At 37.2% G+C, this 20,876-nt stretch overlaps 1 protein-coding gene across 1 annotated transcript; it reads right to left on the bottom strand.

Annotated features, from left to right (window-relative positions):
* Positions 1-3,654: 3,654 nt before the first annotated feature.
* Positions 3,655-19,408, bottom strand: LOC122979484 (tetraspanin-5). The gene is made up of 10 exons (XM_044346970.1): positions 18,975-19,408; positions 13,664-13,714; positions 12,225-12,371; positions 11,941-12,111; positions 11,673-11,798; positions 8,019-8,066; positions 7,188-7,304; positions 7,036-7,097; positions 5,617-5,669; positions 3,655-5,508 (listed from the first exon to the last, which is right to left on the bottom strand). The coding sequence occupies exons 1-9, from the start codon at positions 19,056-19,058 to the stop codon at positions 5,657-5,659; spliced, it is 819 nt and encodes a 272-aa protein (XP_044202905.1). The 5' UTR covers positions 19,059-19,408; the 3' UTR covers positions 3,655-5,508; positions 5,617-5,656.
* Positions 19,409-20,876: the final 1,468 nt, after the last annotated feature.

The following is a 20,876-nucleotide window of genomic DNA, read 5'->3' as shown; positions in this document are numbered from 1 at the left end:
ACTGCTGTGACTCTTTCATTGGCATGAGAAGTATCCAGAGTCTAAGTAAAAGTGATGAATCTGAGTCCTGAGTCGTACTGAAAACAAATACTGTGAGGTCACGTCTGACGTGTCTCTGCCGAAGGTTTGTGTCTTCAGGTTGAGATTGTGTAATCCTTCTCAGCACATACAGTAGACATCATCTCAGCTCATCTTATCTGATGATTCCTTCACTGTCCTGATGCTAGACGTCTCCAACAATTAGGAAGCTGGTCCGTTAGGAGATAATAGTTCTGGATGTCAATATCCAACTTAAGCCAACAGTCAGGAGTCGCTGCTGGGCTTCTGCAGTATTTGTCACGAATCATCTTCCACAGATAAAGTATCAGGAAGTATGTCATAACCTGTGACACACTGTCTTTTTTATCAATGAAAGAGATGAATAGTTTATCTCTACTTTTAAACTAACTTTTAACTACAAATACTGGAAAAAGACGATATTTTTGGTCATAATTACAAACTACAGTAGAATAACTTCACCAGACTTCATCATTATGTATATCAGCACATGTACATGTACCAAACAATGCAACAGAGTACAAAACAAACAGATTCAATACAAAACAATAAATTCAAAACATATTCACATTCAGTTTGTCAGATAAACACGTACATGATGCCTTTTCCTTCACTGAAGGTGTAAAGAACACAAACAGATGTAGTACACTAGTATGAAATATAAATAAAAAACACTTGAAGACAGTAAGACAGGCAATTGAAAAGACATACAGCATGTATAGATACAGTACACCATCTTTGTGTCCCAACTACTTTAACAAGTAGTGTTGTATGTTCATAAAAATGTAAATGTAAAGCACAGATCAGACTGGGGGACTTTGATTGATTCAGGTGAAGGAGCTCAACAGATATTTACTGTGTAAAAGCTGCTGTTGAGCAGTTATCAAGGGAGTCAAGCTTTCTAACAGCTTCCCTGGTTGTGTGCTAATTAATGAAATCAACTCCTATAGTGTATATCTAGCGTGAAAGCTTGATCGAGGAGTGAACCACAAACAAAACAGAAAATCTTTTTTTGATGTTTTTTTGTCAGAAACACCTCCTGTGTAATATTTGAATAACAAAAGGATCAGATGGATAGAGAGTATTTAGATGCTGACAGACTAAATAACTTATTAGGTGTACTCAAATGAAAAACTAAATTATTTAGTGCTGATGATCAAAACTGGTTTATGAATGGAGGTTAAGTGGATGTGTTTGAGAAAGAAGAGGCTGATCACATCAGTGGGAACGACTCTGTCACTGTACTGTGACTCTGCATCCCAAGAAAAGGCCTGGAAGTGACACTGAGACATCTGATCAAAGGTCAGATCAGAGGTTTGAAATCAATCCCTGATAACACGGCAAACAGATATGCTTATCAAAGCTGAGTATCTTAATTACAAATTATCTGTGATGTGTTGAAAGAAAAGTGTATGTGTGTGTGTGTGTGACCTTCTAATCTGTGTTGGTCTCTCTTAGACGATGAGGTTTACTGAAAGAGAAAAACAGCAATGTGGCTTTTCCACTCTGACTGTAGCCAGAAAACCCCGACTCAGTCTAATCATCAAATTAGGGAAATGAGAACAGTCTGAGATGACAAATGGAAAGCAGAGAGACAATTTCCTGCTCAGAAACTAACCTCAGTTCTATGTATTTCCCATATTATTTTCAACAACTTTTCAAAAAAAATCTTGTTGTTAATCAAATTTTCTGTGGAGCTTAGATTTCATAGTGCATATTCTCTTGAATGGATATCTGATGTTATTCTTGCTAACAACATTTTAACATCTTGTTGTTTAAGTTTCTTTATCTTCTTTCATAATAGCTAAAAGTGGATTAAAATTATATTTTTACTGTTTTTTTTCACTGTCACACCAAAACTGGTGAACAACTAAGAAGCTGAAACTTTCTAGAGCAACTAGAGAGAGAGAGAGACAGAGAGAGCGAGAGAGAGAGAGAGAGATAGAACATTTGTGTGTGTGTGTGTGAGAGAGAGAGAGAGAGTGTGTGTGTGAGAGAGAAAGAGAGAGAGTGTGTGTGTGAGAGAGAGACTGTGTGTGTGTGTGAGAGAGAGAGAGAGAGAGAGACCATGTGTGTGTGAGAGAGAGAGAGAGAGAGAGACTGTGTGTGTGTGTGTGTGTGTGAGAGAGAGAGAGAGAGAGAGAGAGATGGCACCACTTTTGTCCAAACTTTTATGTCCTAACTACCTCATTCTCTCTCTGGCTTTTTGAAGCTGAACAATGAATCAATTAATGCCTTTTGACATGTCGTAGCAGTAATAGCACAGATGTTAATAATAAAATGAATGATGGCTGATGATCAGTGATTAGCTGCTTCAGTTTCAGGGTCCTGATATTGTGCATGTTTTGCTCACTGACACTATGTCATGACTTACTGGGACACTTGAATACAACAGAGACACTTTTAATGATGTTAGCAACACCTGTGCTTTTCCTGCTATGACGAGTCAACATGTCGACTATGAAAAGGCCCATACAGAGGCGATGACATGATTATTATTATTATTATATTATATTGATTTTTACAAAATAAACTTATTAAGGTTAATACATGCTTGAGAATTGACTTGATCATGTAACTGTCCATAATGTCAGTTAGGACTGCTCCTATTTAAAGCAATTTATTATGTCATCAAGTTTAAAACATGAAGGTCAGGCATGAACAGAACAAGAGGTACTAGAGGGGGATCCATTTGAAATTAAATCCTCTGTTTGCAGGAATTATCAGTAAAAATGGATGTCAAATGTCATCATACACAACATGAAATAAAGGTGAATTGCTTTTCCTCTGTAGAGAAAAGTAAACTATTTTGTTGGCAGAGGTCACTAATATTATTTGCTCAGACTTCCAGTGCAGCAACACTATGAATGATACAGTAATATGTTAGAAACAAACACTAGGTGGCAGTATTTAGCAATCTGTCACCTGATGGCAAGACTGTGATGATTAAACTGTGCTTGATCATACAGTATGTGGCCTCAATTTACATTATGGATAAATGTATAGCATGTATTCACTGAATTTGACAGGAAATGTTGCTCTCAGTTTCATTTAATTAATTTGTTTGATATTTTGTCAAATTTTATATTCATAAATTAAAATGTACAAGCAAAAAGCCAAATTTCTTTGAACCGTCTATCAAACATTTCATCTATAAATTAATGTACTGACATAAAAAAGCTGTGAAAACATACAATACCTGTAAGCTTTACAAGGTTTTCATGTAAATATTCTTATTTCCTTCTTTCACTATTTTAGTCCTCCTGGTGAATTTATCAACAAAGCTGTATACATGATGTTTGTTTTTTTTACTTGCTGTATATTTGCTATACCTGTTTCAATAAAGCTCTTTGAAAATACAGATTAAACTATGTGTTTCTCAATAACTGCAATTCTGTAAAGCATATTACAAAATAAGCAAAGATGGGTTACTCACTATCAACTAACATCTGTGTTTCACTTCTTCTGTGAGAAAGCTGTATTTAAAAGTAATATTGTTTTTACTTTTAACTGTTAGTAAGCTCAACAAAAACATTAACCAACAGTCTATATATGGTATGTACAGCATGCTCACACAGTGACAAGACAGACACAAAGTATAGAAAGAACCACATTTATTCAGATATATATTTACAACTTGTCACAATCCAGTTATTTACAAGAACCAGGAGTACACATGAAACAAAAGTAAAGTTATAATCAGGAATCAGGAATATGTAGAAATCACAAGTATGGCACTGAGCGGTAAGAAAAAGTGTGATCAGTCAATATCAACAATCATGGGATGTTTTTAGTGGAAAAAGGGATATTTGACACCATCGCTGCTTTATAACGTAAAAAAATGTAGAAATTAATTGTAGGACATCTTGTGTGAGGATGCTGAGTTCAGTTCATAAAGGCTTCAGAAGATTTGACTGCAAAGGATACTGCAGGTTCACATTGTCTTTAAATGAAATGGCTGCTTTTAATTCCACTAAACAGGTTTTTTTTGTTTGTTTTTTTTAAATATCACGCTAAATTATATGCTTACAGGTAATGTCTAAAAGGAAAAACCTACACATTGTAATCAGTTTGCATTTTAAATAATGCTGGTGATAGAGTCTGTACTCTACTTTCAAGTACTGCATGTATGATAGCTATAAATTATTTCTAAATTCAGTTAAGTGCCTCCAAGAAGTACCAGCATGCCATTCGTTATAAGCCTTGGAAACAGCTTGTATCCTCATTTTCCAGTGAAAACTTACAGGTTAATACAGAAAAAAATTCAAACACAACCAACAAAGGTTCATCATCAATTAGGCATCAAAGAAACACATTGGCAATGATCAAAAAATAGAGGATAATGAATGAATAAACACTGATTGACATTAAGATAATGTGCAAGGAATGAACCAAACAATAGCGTGTGAAAACACATTTTCTGTCAAGCTGCTTTTGGACAAAGTCGAGATGTTTCTGACAATTATGGAGCACCAAGAAGTTACAGATGCCAGTTTTAAAGAAAGTGGCCCCTCCAGTTGCCGTCTGCTTGACTAAAACTAACAGTCCACCATGACAAAAGCTGTGTGGCTGCGACCAGCTTTCATCACTGTTCTATGAAGATTAAAGTGCTTAAGGCTGAGTTTTGATTTAGACGCCATATCTTCAGGTTTCTCCCAATATATTTAGACATTATTTTAATGTCACTGCCAAAACTCATACAAACTGCAACTTTAAAAAGCCCACCACATCCATCATGTGTCTTTATTATACTACATGTTACTATATCCACCTCAGCCCCACAAAACTCTGCAAACAAACTGTATCTGTATGATATAAGTGTGATCTCACAGATAGAAATAAATCTAAAGTTAATTTTTTGTAGCTTTGAGTAGATCCCATTAAACATTTCACAAAGTGCTAACCAGCCAATTCACTCTAAACTAGTGACTATTTTACAAATATTTTTAAAATACTTAACATTAATGAAATACAGTTAGGAGAGCCAAATGTCCTACCAGTAGACAATAGGCATGCAGTGCATTTCCAGAATCACTTGATCTTTGTACACAACCCTTACATGCAGCTTTAAAAACTGCAGTTGTGAGACATATAAAATCGAGGCTCTTTTCTAAATGAAGCACTTACTCTGAGAAAATATCAAATCTACTTTATGACCTTATGGCTGGCTCCTCAGCTACTCCTACCACAGGACTGTGGATATATGTCATGAGCAACTTTACTATCATAGCTGCTTATATTGCAAAGAATTTGCATCTGTTTAATTTTGTATTGTACTGTATGAGGGATGCAATACTTTTCAGAGGTTGTGCTTCATTCAAAAATAGGGCCACAAATAACTCTAAAAATAACTCTAAATTTATTATTTACACAGAAATGAGGCTCTTCATTCTGGGCACGTCAGCTGATTAATGTATTTCCCTTCATTGCTGGCGCTCGATCTGAAGAGTCCTGCAGAAAAATGCATTTCAGTATAAAAATGTACAAAATGCATAGAGGAGGGAGAGGGGATCCATAGTATATACTGTAATGTTAATGATGAAATCTATAAGTGCTAACCTGGTACATCCTTCTTGCCTTTGGAGATTCTGTGGTGGTCTTAGGTAAACAAACTGCATAAAACAAGAGACAGATTTAAGAACAGATGTCATTTAAGCTCAAGGCATAAAATGGACAATTATGTAACAAGACTTGCTAGTGGGTTCTGTGATGTTGTGCTAAGGTAGAGTGTGAGTTTCTTGCACAACTTCGTCTGCTTGCAAGGTGAATGGACCCCAAGGAGGGCCAGAAGCCAAAGTACACTGGTCTCGCAATAAAAGTGTTCTTAATACTACAAATGTTGCTCGATTTTTATATCCCTTAAACCTGCATTAGCTGACACAAGTTGTGAACACAACACTATCATATCATAACCTTTTAAGTTGATATGGTGAATGTCTTAGTGAACAGTTGCTTATTTACACATTGAACAATTATGGTGCAACATTATCAATCATTTGGAGTTGTTTTTCTGTCCACCTGATGAATGTAGATCCAATATTCACTCTTCATTACCTCTGCTTTTGGTCTCTATCAACTCCTCGAGGAAATTTACATTTACAGAACTTTAGCTGCTAAATGCTCCACTATGTTCACCAAGTAGTTGCTAACTGTGACTGTTTGCCACTCGGTGCTAAGCAGAAGTGTACAATGGGTTTTTAGAGCTTTTTCTCTAAAAACAGCTGCCTAAAAACAACACCATGAGAGCCCTGAGAGTGAACCAAAACAGTAAAGTTGCAGCCTTACAGCTAAACAATGAGCTGAAACTCGCTATAAATCTTTGTAAAGCCGAAGAGAGCCGCAGAGTCTGGTGATAATTCTCTCACTATGAGGGACACCTCTGACATTACACATTGTCATTTGATACATTGTTAATATAAAAAATATCAATTATAGCCACTTTAAGAATGTTCATAGGCACAGTAGTGCTTTGTGCTAATGTCAGCAGCTAACATGCTCACAATGACAATGCTAATATGCTGATGTTTAGCAGGTATAATGTTTACCATGGTCTTAACATAGTTATATCTTAGTTTAGCATGTTTGCATGCTAATATTTGCTATTTAGCAGCACAAAACACAAAGTTCAGCTGAAGCTGATTTGACTGTAATTAGTTTTGCAGATGTTTGTGCATACACAAAACAACTGTATACATTGAAATGTTGACCTGCTGATGGCACAAGATAAAAAAAAGTCAGGGGATCACCAGTTATTGAAAGTTATTTCAATCATATAGTGAACATTTATGTTTGGACCAAATTTAATGTGAATTTATCTAATTATTCCAATCCAGTTGCTGAGACATTTCAGTCCAAAAAAAGTTGAAACCATGCAGATAAAGTTATCTTATCAGTTTCATAACATTATCACTGATTATTAAGAAATACTGTTCCTCCCTAATGAAGTTGTGTTTGGATTAACAAACAGTCACCACCTACCAACTCTCTCTAACTGCTTCAATGTCGCTCACGAGATTCTGCGCTAAACAGATGCCAAAAATCTAAAAGAAACAAGAAAAATTGTACGTTAGGCAAATGAAAGGTTGACGGAGATTGGACAATAAAATAAAACTGCTCACATTGTTCCTCACCTGTAGTAATGCAATCCCAATAAATATGCCTGCAACCACTGTCAGGTTGTCTTGAAGCCACTTCTCAAACTGTGGGACACACCCTTTAATGTAGATGAAAGTCCTTTGCTCAGAGTCCTGGAAGTGCAAACAAAAGACACATTTAACATTATAAGATTGGATTTTTCTGGTTTATAGTTTGCTATTTCTTTACATTTTTATTAATCTTTCAGTCACTGTACTGGATGTAGTCATGCTGAGAATCACTTGGTTCTACAACAAATGTCTCCACAGTTATTTTTAATGGGAGCACATGATTTTCCTTTTCATGTTGTGTTCTCCTCAGAAACTCTTCGTGATAAAATCTCTCTGAACTTATGTGACCCGGTTGTTAACACACACTCAGCTCACTGTTTTCCTGCTCTGGCCCTTGTTAAAACTGCTTCACTTTGGCTTCTTCTTCACTTTTAAAGTCAAGAAAACAAACACAGCCTTTTCCTTACATTATGCTACTATGGAGTAAGACCAAAGCTAATGATGGGGGAGGGGTTTCAATACCCATTGCATTGCTGCAGCATGAGTAATACAGCACGGCCCAAAAAGTACTGATGGGGAGCCAGCTGCAGTATTTTGAAGAGTGAGGAGTTGGGAAACATACTGAAAGAAGAATATTTTCTCCAGGGTGGAGTACCTGCTGACTTCATGCAAAGTAAATGAGTCAAATAAATCTGACTGAGGCAAACTAAGTAAGAGCAATTCACAGTTTCTACTCCCCAAACTGTGGTTTTGTTACACAACAACATCTTACTTTTAGATGAGGATCTCTGTTGTAAGTTTCTGTAAAGAACTTACCGTTTTTGCTCGGATGTCGTATCCACACTGAGTGTTTATGACATCCTCCTGGGAAGAGAAGATGGTTCATATTTATACATTTTTCAAAAGTTAAAGGTATTTGCTTGAACAATTGTGGTTGGTTAATTGTTTATAAACTTTTGTCACTTTTTATCACTGTTGTGATCATTAAATTCTACCTTAAGTTCACCAAGAGCACTGCTGTCCTGTGCTTCAGTTAACTGAACCTGCATAAAGCTGCATATAATCATCAGATCAAAGTCACAAAATTGAGGACTTGAGACTTGACTTAAGTGTTGACCGGGTAAAATCCTGTAACAATAGAAAACAAAAAGGACAGCGGCAGGCCTTGCAGAACCACAAAGCTTGAATATTTAATTACTAGTCCTATGCACTGAAAGGTCTTTGTCAGCTACGTCAAAAACACCATTATATATTCATTTTTTCTTTTTATTGTCAACAAATCCCATGAAAAGACCAAAACTGAAAAATGAATTGATACTACTAATAAGTAGCCAAAGACTTCCAATGTTGTCCCAAAAACAGGAAAAGGAGTCAATGTGCTGTTTATATTCTATTCATTCCAATTTGAGAAACGTTTGCAAAACACTACAGTGCCCCCCTAGTTCAAAAACTTTCATAGCCTTCTTTAAACATGAAACTAAATATTTGTGACCATTTTTTAAGATTTTGTCTACAGTAGGAACCAATGGACTTGGGGCTGAGTGCCACAAACAGGACGGGGAAGTCAAAAAGTATTGAGAGATAGACTAACATGTTGTTGGTTTTGGTATTTTTGTGGGATTTGTTGACAGTAAGAAACACAGAATAATTTCAGCCTCATCCTTTAAATGTGGTGTCAGTTTAACTGTACACATTCAGACACCTAAAAGACTTGCATCTGCAAATTTCTTATGAGGGCTTGTGACATGAATTTGCCTCAAGTGAAGTCAAGTCAATTTTATTTGTATAGCACATTTCATACACAGTTAAGCTCAATGTGCTTTGCAGTACAACACAGAAAACATTAAACAAATGAAATAGAAAACACACATAAAATACTCTACATAAATAAAATAACCTTTCAGCCACCAATACAACACACACACACATACATAAAATACAGTTTTTTTATAACCGCTGTCGTATTTCTACTACAGCACTCACACATGGACTACAGCAGGCACACACAAAGGCACACACACACGCCCACACACACACAGTAATGTGTTGTATTTTCCTAGTCCCAGTTAGCACTCTGGCTGCAGCATTCTGAATGAGCTGGAGCCTACTATTGTCTTCTTGGGAAGTCCTGCAGAAAGGGCATTACAGTAATCTAATCTGCTGGAGATTAATGCATGGGACAATTTGTCAAGAGTAAGACCGAGAGAGGAGGCTCCTAAATTTGGAAATGTTTTTTAAATGGTAGGAAGCGGTCTTCGTAAAAGTGGTGATGCGATGCTGGAAGTTAAGATTGGCATCAAAAATAACACCCAGGTTTCTGACATGCTCACTTAGAGAAAATGATGATAACATGGATATGATATCCTGCTTTTGTACTTTTGGGTTTTCTTTGAAGTAAGTGGCAAACTCCTTACATTTACCTGAAGAGAGGAGAATTGATCTGGTGGGATTTATCAGTTTATCAATTGTGGAGAACAAAAAGCGAACTTTATTTCTATTGTCATTTATCATTTGTGAGAGGTAATGCTGTCTTTTTTGTTATAGCAGTTAAGTGTACTTTTTATAGATTTCATAATCTACCTGCAGCTTGGTCTTTCGCCATTTACATTCAGCCCTTCAGTAGGATACTGTCAATGATCTGACTTACAACAGAGTTGAAGTTGTCCATCATATCATCACATGGTGACATGATGGGCAGTGTATGCTTTGTGTATTCATAAATAAAATTATCTGAAGTATTGTCATGGATAAAACGCTTCTTTATGAATCTAACTACATTGTTATATCTGAGATCGCAACATCCAGAATGGCAGTAACTGTTACATCAAGGCCTTTAAAGATAACCAGGTTGAGGGTGTGTCCTTGTTTATGTATGGGCCCCATAACATGCGGTGAAAGTCAAATGTTTCTAACACATTAAGAAAGTGTTTTTGTGTCTGAGTTAGTGGGATTGTCAATATGAATACTGAAGTCACCAGAGATGATAATGCAGTCATAGTCAATGGAAATTTTTGACAGCAGCTCAGCAAATTCATCTAGAAAACCTTTTTTGAGCTTAGGGGGGGTGATACACTGTAAGTAGCAAGGTAGGAAATACAGATTTAACAACCATAGCTAGACATTCAAAAGTTGAAAGATCACCAAGAACTATTTTACAGTTTAAGTTTCAGTATAGAGAGCAGCTATCCCCCCGCCCTTTCTATTACTTCTTGTGCAATGTGAAAATTTAAAATTAGCAGGTACTGTTTCAATCAGCTCTGTTACCTGTCTTGTCAAGCCATTCTCTCAGTGAGCCAAATGCAGTCAAGTTTATTTGCACATATGATGTCATTAACAAGGAAAGTTGTGTTATCTAAAGATCTCACATTGAGCAGTGCCATTTTCAAGGCTTAGATGTAGCAGGTTTAATATGAATAAGATTTTTTAGGAGTGCCATGATGGTTTACAGATTGTATAGATTTTACAATCTGCCTGCTGTTGATCCTGACTGGGATTAACCCAGGCAGAGAACAATCTGACTGACTGGCAGATTCAAAAGAGTACGATTTAAGAAGCCAGACTGGCCTCTTGAGTGGTTAGAGCAATCTATTGTGTCCATGCAATGGAGATGAATAATACAGTTACCTTGTGGGGCTCTGGTGGGCATTTTTCTATGTCATCCAAGAGGGCAAAGTTCATGTTTGCAGAGAGCATGCCTGGATGAAGGTCATCATGTTTATAGTAATCACTATGATTCCAGGATTTAAGACTTTACTTGAGACTGACTTTGACAAGACCTGAGTCTTGACTTGAACCAAAATACTTAGCTTGCCTCTGTGTAGAACTCAAAGACTGAAAAAGTGTGGTTTTTTTGAACAAAGTCTGATGTTTATCAAATTCTGAGAATCCAGCCTTCAGTGCAAGTCATACCACTGGGAACATCATGCAGTATTTCACTGGAATTTCTTAACTACAGTATGATATAAGTTATTCATTCTTGCTCTGAAAGAGGATGACCAGAACAGCATGTCCTAGGGTCAGCAAATAAAAAGGTCTCTTGTGCAACTTGCATTGCAGTGAAGCAGCTGTTTTTCTGAAGCAGAGTGCTGTCACTGCTTTGCACAGAGTGCAGCAGTTAGAGCATTTTTCTGCCAAAAACGCCTTGGTCAAGATAACTCCTCCCAGCCGCATTCAAACTGTGCTGTGCTGGCAGAGTCTGAGAGGTCTAAGCACAGAGGCCTCAACGTCCTGTTGGAAGCCAGCCATGATAGTTGACAGCAGCAGCCAGCCTTCTGGAGGACACAGATAACCGAGCTATCTGTCACTGGGAGGACCTTCACGACCTCCCCACCAGCTACCAGAAGTTTAAAGGTTTCAACATTCATCCTCAAGTAACCTACGCATTTTGAATTTCAGCTCTTGTTGTGTTTTAACATGAATGGGAATGAATTGGCTGTAAATCAAATGTGGCGTGTTTTTGGGAAGACATACCGCTGGATCTTTGGTGCAGCAAGAAAAGGGCACTCCACATTTCTCACGACTCGGGTTTGAATCAGTGCAGTTGAAGTAGATGTTCAAATTCCAGTCGTCAGCTCCAAAAGCTCCACAACACTCCCACTACAAGGATAAACAGATAACAAATCCTCACATACTGTATGTGTCAACAAAATTCCACAGAAATGAGCAACTATGATCCTCCCAAAGTAAAAAATACACTAGAGTGAAATGAGTGGTGTGGATGAAAAAACATAATTCTCACATATTCCTGAGTGAAGTCTATCAGGTTCTGAAGATCAATGTCATCTCTGTAGGCTCGAATGTTGTTGTTAATGAAAAAATTGAGCTGGTCTTTGATCCAGTCTTTGAAGACAAAAGCCAAGACTCCTGCAGTCAGCTCCAGGAAGAAGATGATACCCAGGAACACGGAGAACTGAAAATACAAAAAACATTCACAGTTCTTTGTTATTATGAGACCAAGGAAGACTGAAAAATCTCTGAGAACAGCTTTCTTATTCCCTCACAATGTTTGGTTAGGAAACCTACAAATTTGAGTAGGAAAGAGTTTTCTCGCAGCGCTCCAATGCAACCAGCGAATCCGAGGATGAACATTACACCGCCCACCACGAGGAAGAGCCACACAGGGTCAAAGCCCCCCAGGTCTGTGATGGACGAGATGTTGGACAGAACACCCTGGTGAAGAAGCATAACGAGGCAAGAGTGAGGGGTTAGAGGCTTGAAGTCTGAAAATCTGTCCACAGATTTTAGGTAAATGTGTGTAGAACAGAGAGAAAATAAACAATAAGATAACATTTTGAAGCACAGTAAAAAGGAAAATAAAATGATAGATAAATAGACAAAAATATAATAGAACAGAAATACAGCTGTAGTGCAGAAAAACATTTGAGATCATCTGGAAGTTGGTTCCATCTGTCTGCAGCTTTATAGCTAAAAGCAGTTTTACTCTGTTTGGTTCTGGCTCAAGGCACTATCAGCTGACTGCTTCCTAAAGATCTTTAGGGTAGGGTTCATATCCTTCAAGCAGATCAGAAATGTATTTTAGGTCGAGGTTGTTAAGTCATTTATAACCCACAGAGTTTAGGTCAGTTTGAAGGGACATAACATGCACATTTCCAGGGCTATATTTATATTCTGGGCCTCTAATGGAATATCTTTGCAAATCTGATCTGAAATATGCGAGTGGATAATGTGAACAAGCAATGGAACAACCTTAGCAATAGAAAGGCTACAGAACGGACAGCCATTTGTGGGCATGCATGAACGATCTGATGTCACTTCGATGGGGAGGTAACTTTGCAAACTGAGTGTTCAGACCAGGTTGAAGCCCTGGCTTTTGACTTGAAGGAAAAATTTTTAAATACGTTTACCTGAAGTTTTGGAACTTCTGTTTAACATAGACATCCAACATCATAACAGTATATAAACGACAGAAAATCACAAGAAGCACATTATGTCCCCTTTAAGTAAGTTATTTGAATAAGCAAAAATGCCAAATATTCTCTGGTTTCAGCTTCTCAAATGTGAAGATTTGCACTTTTCTCTGTTTTAGATTATTATAAACTGGGTATTTTTGTGTTTTGGACTGTTGGTCGGACAAAACAAGACAATTGAAAACATTGCATTGGGCTTTAGGAAATTGTGATTGCTATCTTCAGTGAAACTGAAAATATTTTAGAACTCACTAGACTTTCTGTCCCCCCACCCCCAGCACTCAAAGAAAACAGTGAATGAATCTGTGAAATGCATCAGATTCATTGAGTCCATTGTTCAGAAGGGCGTCCCACCGGAAAGTATGACATTCCTTTCTAAGTCAGTAAAGTCACTGTGCAGACAGATGAGTGTAAATGACAGTGATTTATGTAACTGAACTGCTTGGTTTATGGATTATTTGCAGACATCAATAAGTGAAAGGATTCACACAATTAAAATGACAACTTCTGATCCCACAGGGGCATAAAACTTACCTTCTCGCTCCATGCCCACAACCCAATGCCAAGGAACGCCACACCAAGAAACTGACAAAAAGAAGAAGAAAGAGACAAGAAAGGAAGATTATTCTGCTGTAACTACAACATGCAGTCATCACAGAGAAGCACCAGAGAAAGCCACAGAGATTTTCCTGGCAGTGGTCCATTACTCAATATTTCTCATCTCAGTCTACAGTATCAGCAGGAGACTCCAACAATAGAAAGCATCTTTAAACAGCCTGAACGCATTATGTACAAGTTTCAACCTACATTTCAACTACAGTGCAACAGTTGAAAAGTTAATCAGTTAATCATTGTAATTAACTTATTATAAATGTGTAATTTGTTCTCATTTGCTAGTTACAAATGCTAAAATTTTCTTACTTTTCTGGTTCATATTGTAGTATCACAAATAATGACAATTTTCTTGTGACAGACATGCATAACTCATTTTTAAATTTTATAAACTCATTGATCAATTAATGATGCAAAAAATATAGTGCTTGGTTTGCTATTAGATATAAACTACAGAGATAAGAGAGAAACTCAAATATTTTACTGTAGGTTTGTAAAACTATAGGTGTAAAATTTTTAAAAAAGTGTATGTAATTTGCATGTTACATATCACACACTAGAGGATTAAGGGTGATTCAAATGGGTGTAATTTCCACAGTGGACATGTTTTTTAAATCCCAGTTTTGCCCCTCCACCAATTTATATAATTTTACAGTTGTAGTCTAAATGACTTCTTAAGGTCTCTGGAAACAACATCCTTTGTTCAACTGTCAGAAAACAGGCTGATTAACTGGTAACTTAATATGCTAACAATAGGAACCAAAAGTCTGTTTCTGAGACAAGAACTGATGTGTGGTGCCAAAGCTGTATTTCAGATTAAAAGTAATTGCATGCTGCATTTATTCTATGTGGCTCAAAATGTAAATATGGCTGCATCTCAGTTTTCTATAAATGCTACTAAATGTAATTTTTAGTATAAGGTTAGTAAATCCTGGTAGAAATACTAACAGGGACCTATTATGCTCATTCCAGCTCTATATTTTTTTCTGGGACTCCAATAGAGTAGCTCTGCATGATTCACAGTTCAAAAAACTCCTTATTTATCTTATACTGGCCCTTTATGCAGCCCCTCTGTTCAGCCTCTATCTCTTAACAGCTCCAAACTTGCGCGCTATGTGTTGAGCAGATGACCATTTAAAGAAATCTGTCATAAGCTGACGTCAGCTCGAACTGAAAGTAGAAAAAACCACTGGAAACCGAGCATTCAGAGCAGTCTGAACCCAGTGCTTTTTGCTCACAGGAATTACTTCTACATATGTTTACCTCATTATTTGACACTTTGGCCACATTTAATAAGAACATCCAACATTGTAACATTGTATAGATGACTGAAAATAAGGAAAAAGCATCACAGGTCCCCTTCAAAGATATTTGAAGCATTTTGCAGATAACTGTTCAAGCGCTTACTTATGAAACAGCTGCAGAGGAAGTTTTGTTTTTGACAGCCAGCTTCCTCCAAAGATATATGAATGGAAAAGGGGTCAGAAAGTCATCGCACGGTTGGCTGTGAGCCTCTGTATGGCCTGACATATGGCCTCCTCAACCCTCTGAGGTCCATTACAGGCCACAAACACATGGTACACACGGTATTTATGGTACAGATTTCAAATAGGGATATACCATATATATGTACAGCATATATACATATACTGTGTGACAATGAAACTTTGTTAATCATCAGAGATTTTTCTATACAGTTTATAACGTGATAGCTATCTCTTTACTATCTCTGGTTGTATGAGTCTATGGGCCTTTTTCCCAGAGGACATTTTGACATGATACAGTAGGTAAAGCACTGACAATTAAAGAAGAAAACGTACAATATCAAGATTAGAGCTGCAAAATTTAATCAGTCAATTGACAGAACATCAGTTATAAAGTAAAAATGCCAAACATTCTCTAGTTTTACCTTGACATATGTGATGATTTGCTGCTTTTCTCTTTGTTACATCACAGTAAGTTAAATATCTTTTGGTTTGAACTGTTGCTTGGACATAACAAGCGATTTGAATATGTCACATTGGGCTCTGGGAAATTATGATGAGCATTTTTCATGTCAGAAAATGATTAATTGTAAAAATAATTTATATATTTATTAATATTGAAAAAATAATGTTTAATTGTAGCTTCAATCATGATACAAAGTGACACGACAGAGTGCTTCTTGTTGGCAGCACCATTTAATTTACATAATGTAATACAAAAAGTGCTAGACAAATATACAATAATTTAAGACTTTTAGGAGGACACCTACATGTTCTGTTTCTGTTTTCAACAGCTGCCGTCACCACGACACCCACAACACATTCCCCTGAAAGTCCACAGATCACTGGTCACTGGTTAAACTGAAACACTGGCTGGGATGCTAACCTCAGCCAGCCGCTTTAACTTCCTGCTCTGGCGTCACACGGCCACAAAAACTCTGAATAACAGTAACTGCTGTGAACTGAAGTTCTTAGAAACAGGAAGAGAGGACAGAAAGATTTAAAAGATTTATTAATAGTGCAACTAAAAGTGTAAATGCGACAATTGTTGCTGACAACAAAACAAACACTGCAACTTTGGTTTCCGTTAGGAGCAGCAGAGATACTAAACAGGAGATGATGTCTCACTTCACGCTAAATCTAGACACCACAAATGGACAAAAAAAACGTACAAACGAAGCGGGAGTTTTTTTTCTTTCCTGTGGATTTTTTTTTTTTTTCCCGAGCCTCGTGGGCCCTTTCACGTCATTGGGCCTGGGGCTTGAGCCCTGGTAAGCCCCTGTATTAAAATGGTGTTGATGCCGAATTCTCCTGGGGGGAGGGGGCAAATTCCTGGATGGTTGGGCCTGGCCCCCTAGGGCCCGCCCATAACGCTGGAACTGTCTTTATTAGCAAAATTGACACCTCCACCTAAATCCAAGACCAATCAGCCTCTGTTAGAAGTGTTAATATGTCCTCTTCTTCTGTACCCAACTCCTGTGGAGTACCACAAGGCTCCATATTAGGCCCTATTTTATTTTCCCTATATATGTTTCCTTTGGGGTCTATTTTCAGAAAATATAATATCTCCTATGATTGTTATGCCGACAACACCCAGCTGTACCTTCCACTGAAACCTTGTGATCCATGCAGTGTTAACTCCCTTACTAAACTGCATTGAGGATGTAAAATCCTGGATGGCAAAAAACTCCCTTCAGCTAAACCAGAATAAAACTGAGGTCCTAATCTTGAGCCCACCAGACAACTCTGCATCCACAATCAATGCCTTCGGTCCTCTGTCACTGAATGTAAAGTCCCACGCAAGAAATCTCAGTGTTATCTTTGACCCTTGTTTAACATTTGATAAACAAATCAACTCAGTTGTCAGTACTGGCCTCTTCCATCTTAGATCACTCGCAAAGTGTAAATCATTACTGTCTGTTAATGATTTGAAGACTATAGTTCACACTTTTCAAATACAGCAACTCTCTCTATAGCCCCATTCACACATGAAATGTTCAGGAAAATTTCCTGCATAGGAGTCATGTGTGAATGGGAGCAGGGATCAATATTCAGGGAACTCTATACCGCTAATTTCCCACCTCAAGACCTAGTAACATTTCAGGTCATGGTAAGGCTGTGTTGTGAATGAAAGCAGTAACATTGCAGGGACAAGCACGTAAAGGGTTATGTCAGTGAAATGAAAGACGCTTTCACGTGGAACGAGCAAACGAATCACAAGACATGACATGTGGGTGACGTACTGTGAGTTGGGCGGTGCTTGGTTTTGGCTTGTCTGTTTTCAACATGGCTCCAGGTTACATCTCTGAACTGCTCATTCCCTATTCCACCTCCAGACTCCTCAGATCTACTGACCAATCACTGCTCTCCATTCCATGCACTCAATTAAAAATCAAAGGTGATCAAGCATTCTCAGTTGTTGGCACTAAATTGTGGAATAGTTTGCCACTAGAAATGAGATCTTCCCCCTCCATTGATATCTTTAAAACCCGTCCAAATACCCATCTCTTCTCTTTAGCCTCTCAATTGTCATCTTGAAAACATGTCTGACCACACTCTGGCTTTTATTTGTTTGTATTTTATCTGTTGTTTGTACAATGCTGTTTGTGTTGTGATTTTGACAATATATTCTATGCTTTCATTGATTTTATTTAATTATTATATGCTTTCATTAATTTACTTATATCCTTTTATTTATGTCTGTGTTTGATCATTCATGTGTTTTTCTTTGATCGTAACCATCAATCAAATTATTCCATAATTTAATCTCTCTGTGACGCACTTTGGTCAACGTTTGTTGTTTTTAAATGTGCTCTATAAATAAATTGACTTGACATTTGTTATTCCTAATAACCCTTTTTAAAGCATGCCATTCCCCATTTCCTTACTAGTGTTGACAGTTTCAGAACAAACAGCTGACCAGGTATAATGTTTACTAAACTGGTAACTTGAGATCATTATCTCAAAGTGGGATGTCTAGAGCAGTGGTTCTCAAAGTGGGGTTTGGGAACCCACAAAGAGGGGAATAATTTATTTTCACTGTAATTCCATCCATAAGTATCACAATGACAGAATGTATGACTATTTTGGTCATGGGTTTCATACAGTTCTGTTATAAAACATCTAAAAGCAAAAACCTTATGAGATGGTGGCCCTGAGAAAAATTCTTATCAGATGGGGGTCTGTGGTCTAATTTGTGTCAGTTTAGGGGTCCTTGACATGAAAAAGTTTGAGAACCACTGGCCTATTGATGCTTGATGGGGTCACTGGTGGTCCAAAGGATGAGATGAGGTGTTTGTTCTGGCTGTTCACTGCACAGGAGAAGGAGAGGCGACGAAGATGTTCTGATCATAGTTTGCCTCCCTTGCTCCACCCCCCCCCAAAAAACACAAACACAACATCACAGAGACTTAAAAATGTCCTCACATGAAGGTTCCTTGATGTAAACAAGTGGTGTATCTGTGATACCTAACAGTCAGGAAAGCCTTTTATCTAAGCTCCTCACACACTGATGCTGTCCACACAGAAACAAAAGCGTGCTGATAGGTGACAGAGGGAGCAAGTGCGCTGGAGCGGCGAGTTTTTATTGCAGGGATGAAATCATCGAGGAATAAATGAACAACCCCACGACTATCACATAATTAAATTAAAGCCATTGTTAAAAGAGGAAACACAAAACGTGTTATGTCAATGTGTTCAAAATGCGGATACACCAGGCCTGAAGTCGAAAACAGCAAAAGGGGACTTACCCAGAATATGATGTTGAAACCGAAGATGAAATACTTGATGCAGCAGCTCACTTCATGAGCCTTGAAATGCTTTCCGGACATCATTTGGATGGATTTTTTTTCTCAAACACCGCCCGTAGTGGGAAGGAATAACATCTATGGTCTTCTTATGTTTGACAGCCTGGTTGTGGAAACACCCTTTTTATATTTTAAGGCTCGACAAAACGCGCCGTCAATTGTTTCAGTGTCTAATAATAAACATCATCCTTTTTTTCCGCAGACAAAAAGGCGCAGATGAGGCCGGAGAGCAGCGTTTAGTCTGTCAGAGTGTCTGTCAGATGTCAATGTATCCCTGGTATGGCTCTCCAGAGGTATAACGGTGAAATAAACCCACAGAAATCAACCAGATTAAAGCCGATGGTCTTCTATCTGACCCATAATCTAGACATGGCTGTTAGTCATTGACTGGTGCAGGAGCCAATGAGCGTCTTTATTGGTCAGAAGAGGCGGGACTTCCTGCAACGGAGGCTCCATCTGCACTCATGATCGTAATTAATACAGTGTAGCATGAGATTCAATCACTTCTGATATAATTTATTCATCCCTGCCTAATTAATTCCCCCTATAATAGAATAGAAGACTATAAAATTCAATCTTAATAGACCTATAGAGACTCAAAGTGTTCAACGCTGAATGAATTATGGAATAAATAATCATATAAATAAATATAGACGACACATCTGATATAAAAATGGAAATGTGAAGTAATTCAATACATTTTTAATGCTTTTCGTTTCATAGAGTTCATTACTATTAACAAGATTAGAGTTTAGATTTTCCCATTTTCCCAAGTGTTTCAAGACTGAAACACTTTGAAAAAAGGACATATTTAAAATAATATAAACTACAGGAATAAAATTAAAATGGCCTGCAATAATAAACTATGAAAATAAGCAGAACACAATAACATTTTGTAATCATGAACTAAGATTTAATGGATTATTTCACAATTTCATTGATATATATTTTGTCTGCATTCATTCATATGATTATTTATTTCATAATGTCATTTATTTATTTTATATTGAATCATTTGAGCTTTTTTTTAATGTAAAGCAATTTATCTGTAATCAAATGTATGCTATAAATATAAAATTGCCTTGTCTTGTGTTTATAACACATACAGGGTTCAAGACCCATGTTGTCGAGACAAATAATACACATATAGACACATATAATGTTCTACAGTCCGATTCCAGCAGGGGACCTTTGTTGCATGTCTCATTCCTGCATTTTCTCTCAGTATCTCTACTTTAAATATCAAATAAAAAAGGTAAAATGTAGAAGGCATTGTGTACCTCTGTCTATGCGCAGACATAAAGAAATGCTGTATGTTTCAAATCTGCACATTTGTATGTGTAAAACCTCAACGGCACTGAAGTAGAGTGTTTGGTTTTGTAAATCAATTTGTGAATGAAATCCATTTTTAACAGTTGAAATTATCTAATGCTGAGAAGTGAAGATTGTTTTTGGGGTTCTCTGTGCTGCAACTGCTAAAATTAAGTAGAAGTGGAAAAACTTTGCCCCCTGGTGGCACTGTCACCTGCATTATGTAGTCACAAATCTATTCAGCACAAGTCAAAGAAAGATAATGCTGGAAAAAAGTTATAAATCGTGTTTAATGCTTTTGATTGATACATTACTCCACGGATGTTGTCTATGTCTGTAACTTGGGTGATTAATAAAGAAAACAGCAGTAGTCATTGAGAGTATTGGCTTGGGTTTATTGCATAAAATAAAATACTAATGTTATAATCTAATACAAATTTGTTTACAAAACAGGATAAATTATGAAAATAAATACTTCTGTGCAGTTTATTTGTATTGTCAATGCAGGCAGAGAAAAAAATTGAGATTTATATA

Source organism: Thunnus albacares, chromosome 3, assembly GCF_914725855.1.
Source record: "Thunnus albacares chromosome 3, fThuAlb1.1, whole genome shotgun sequence".
Classification (NCBI taxonomy): Eukaryota; Metazoa; Chordata; class Actinopteri; order Scombriformes; family Scombridae; genus Thunnus; species Thunnus albacares.
This window is presented reverse-complemented; position numbering and strand designations above follow the sequence as displayed.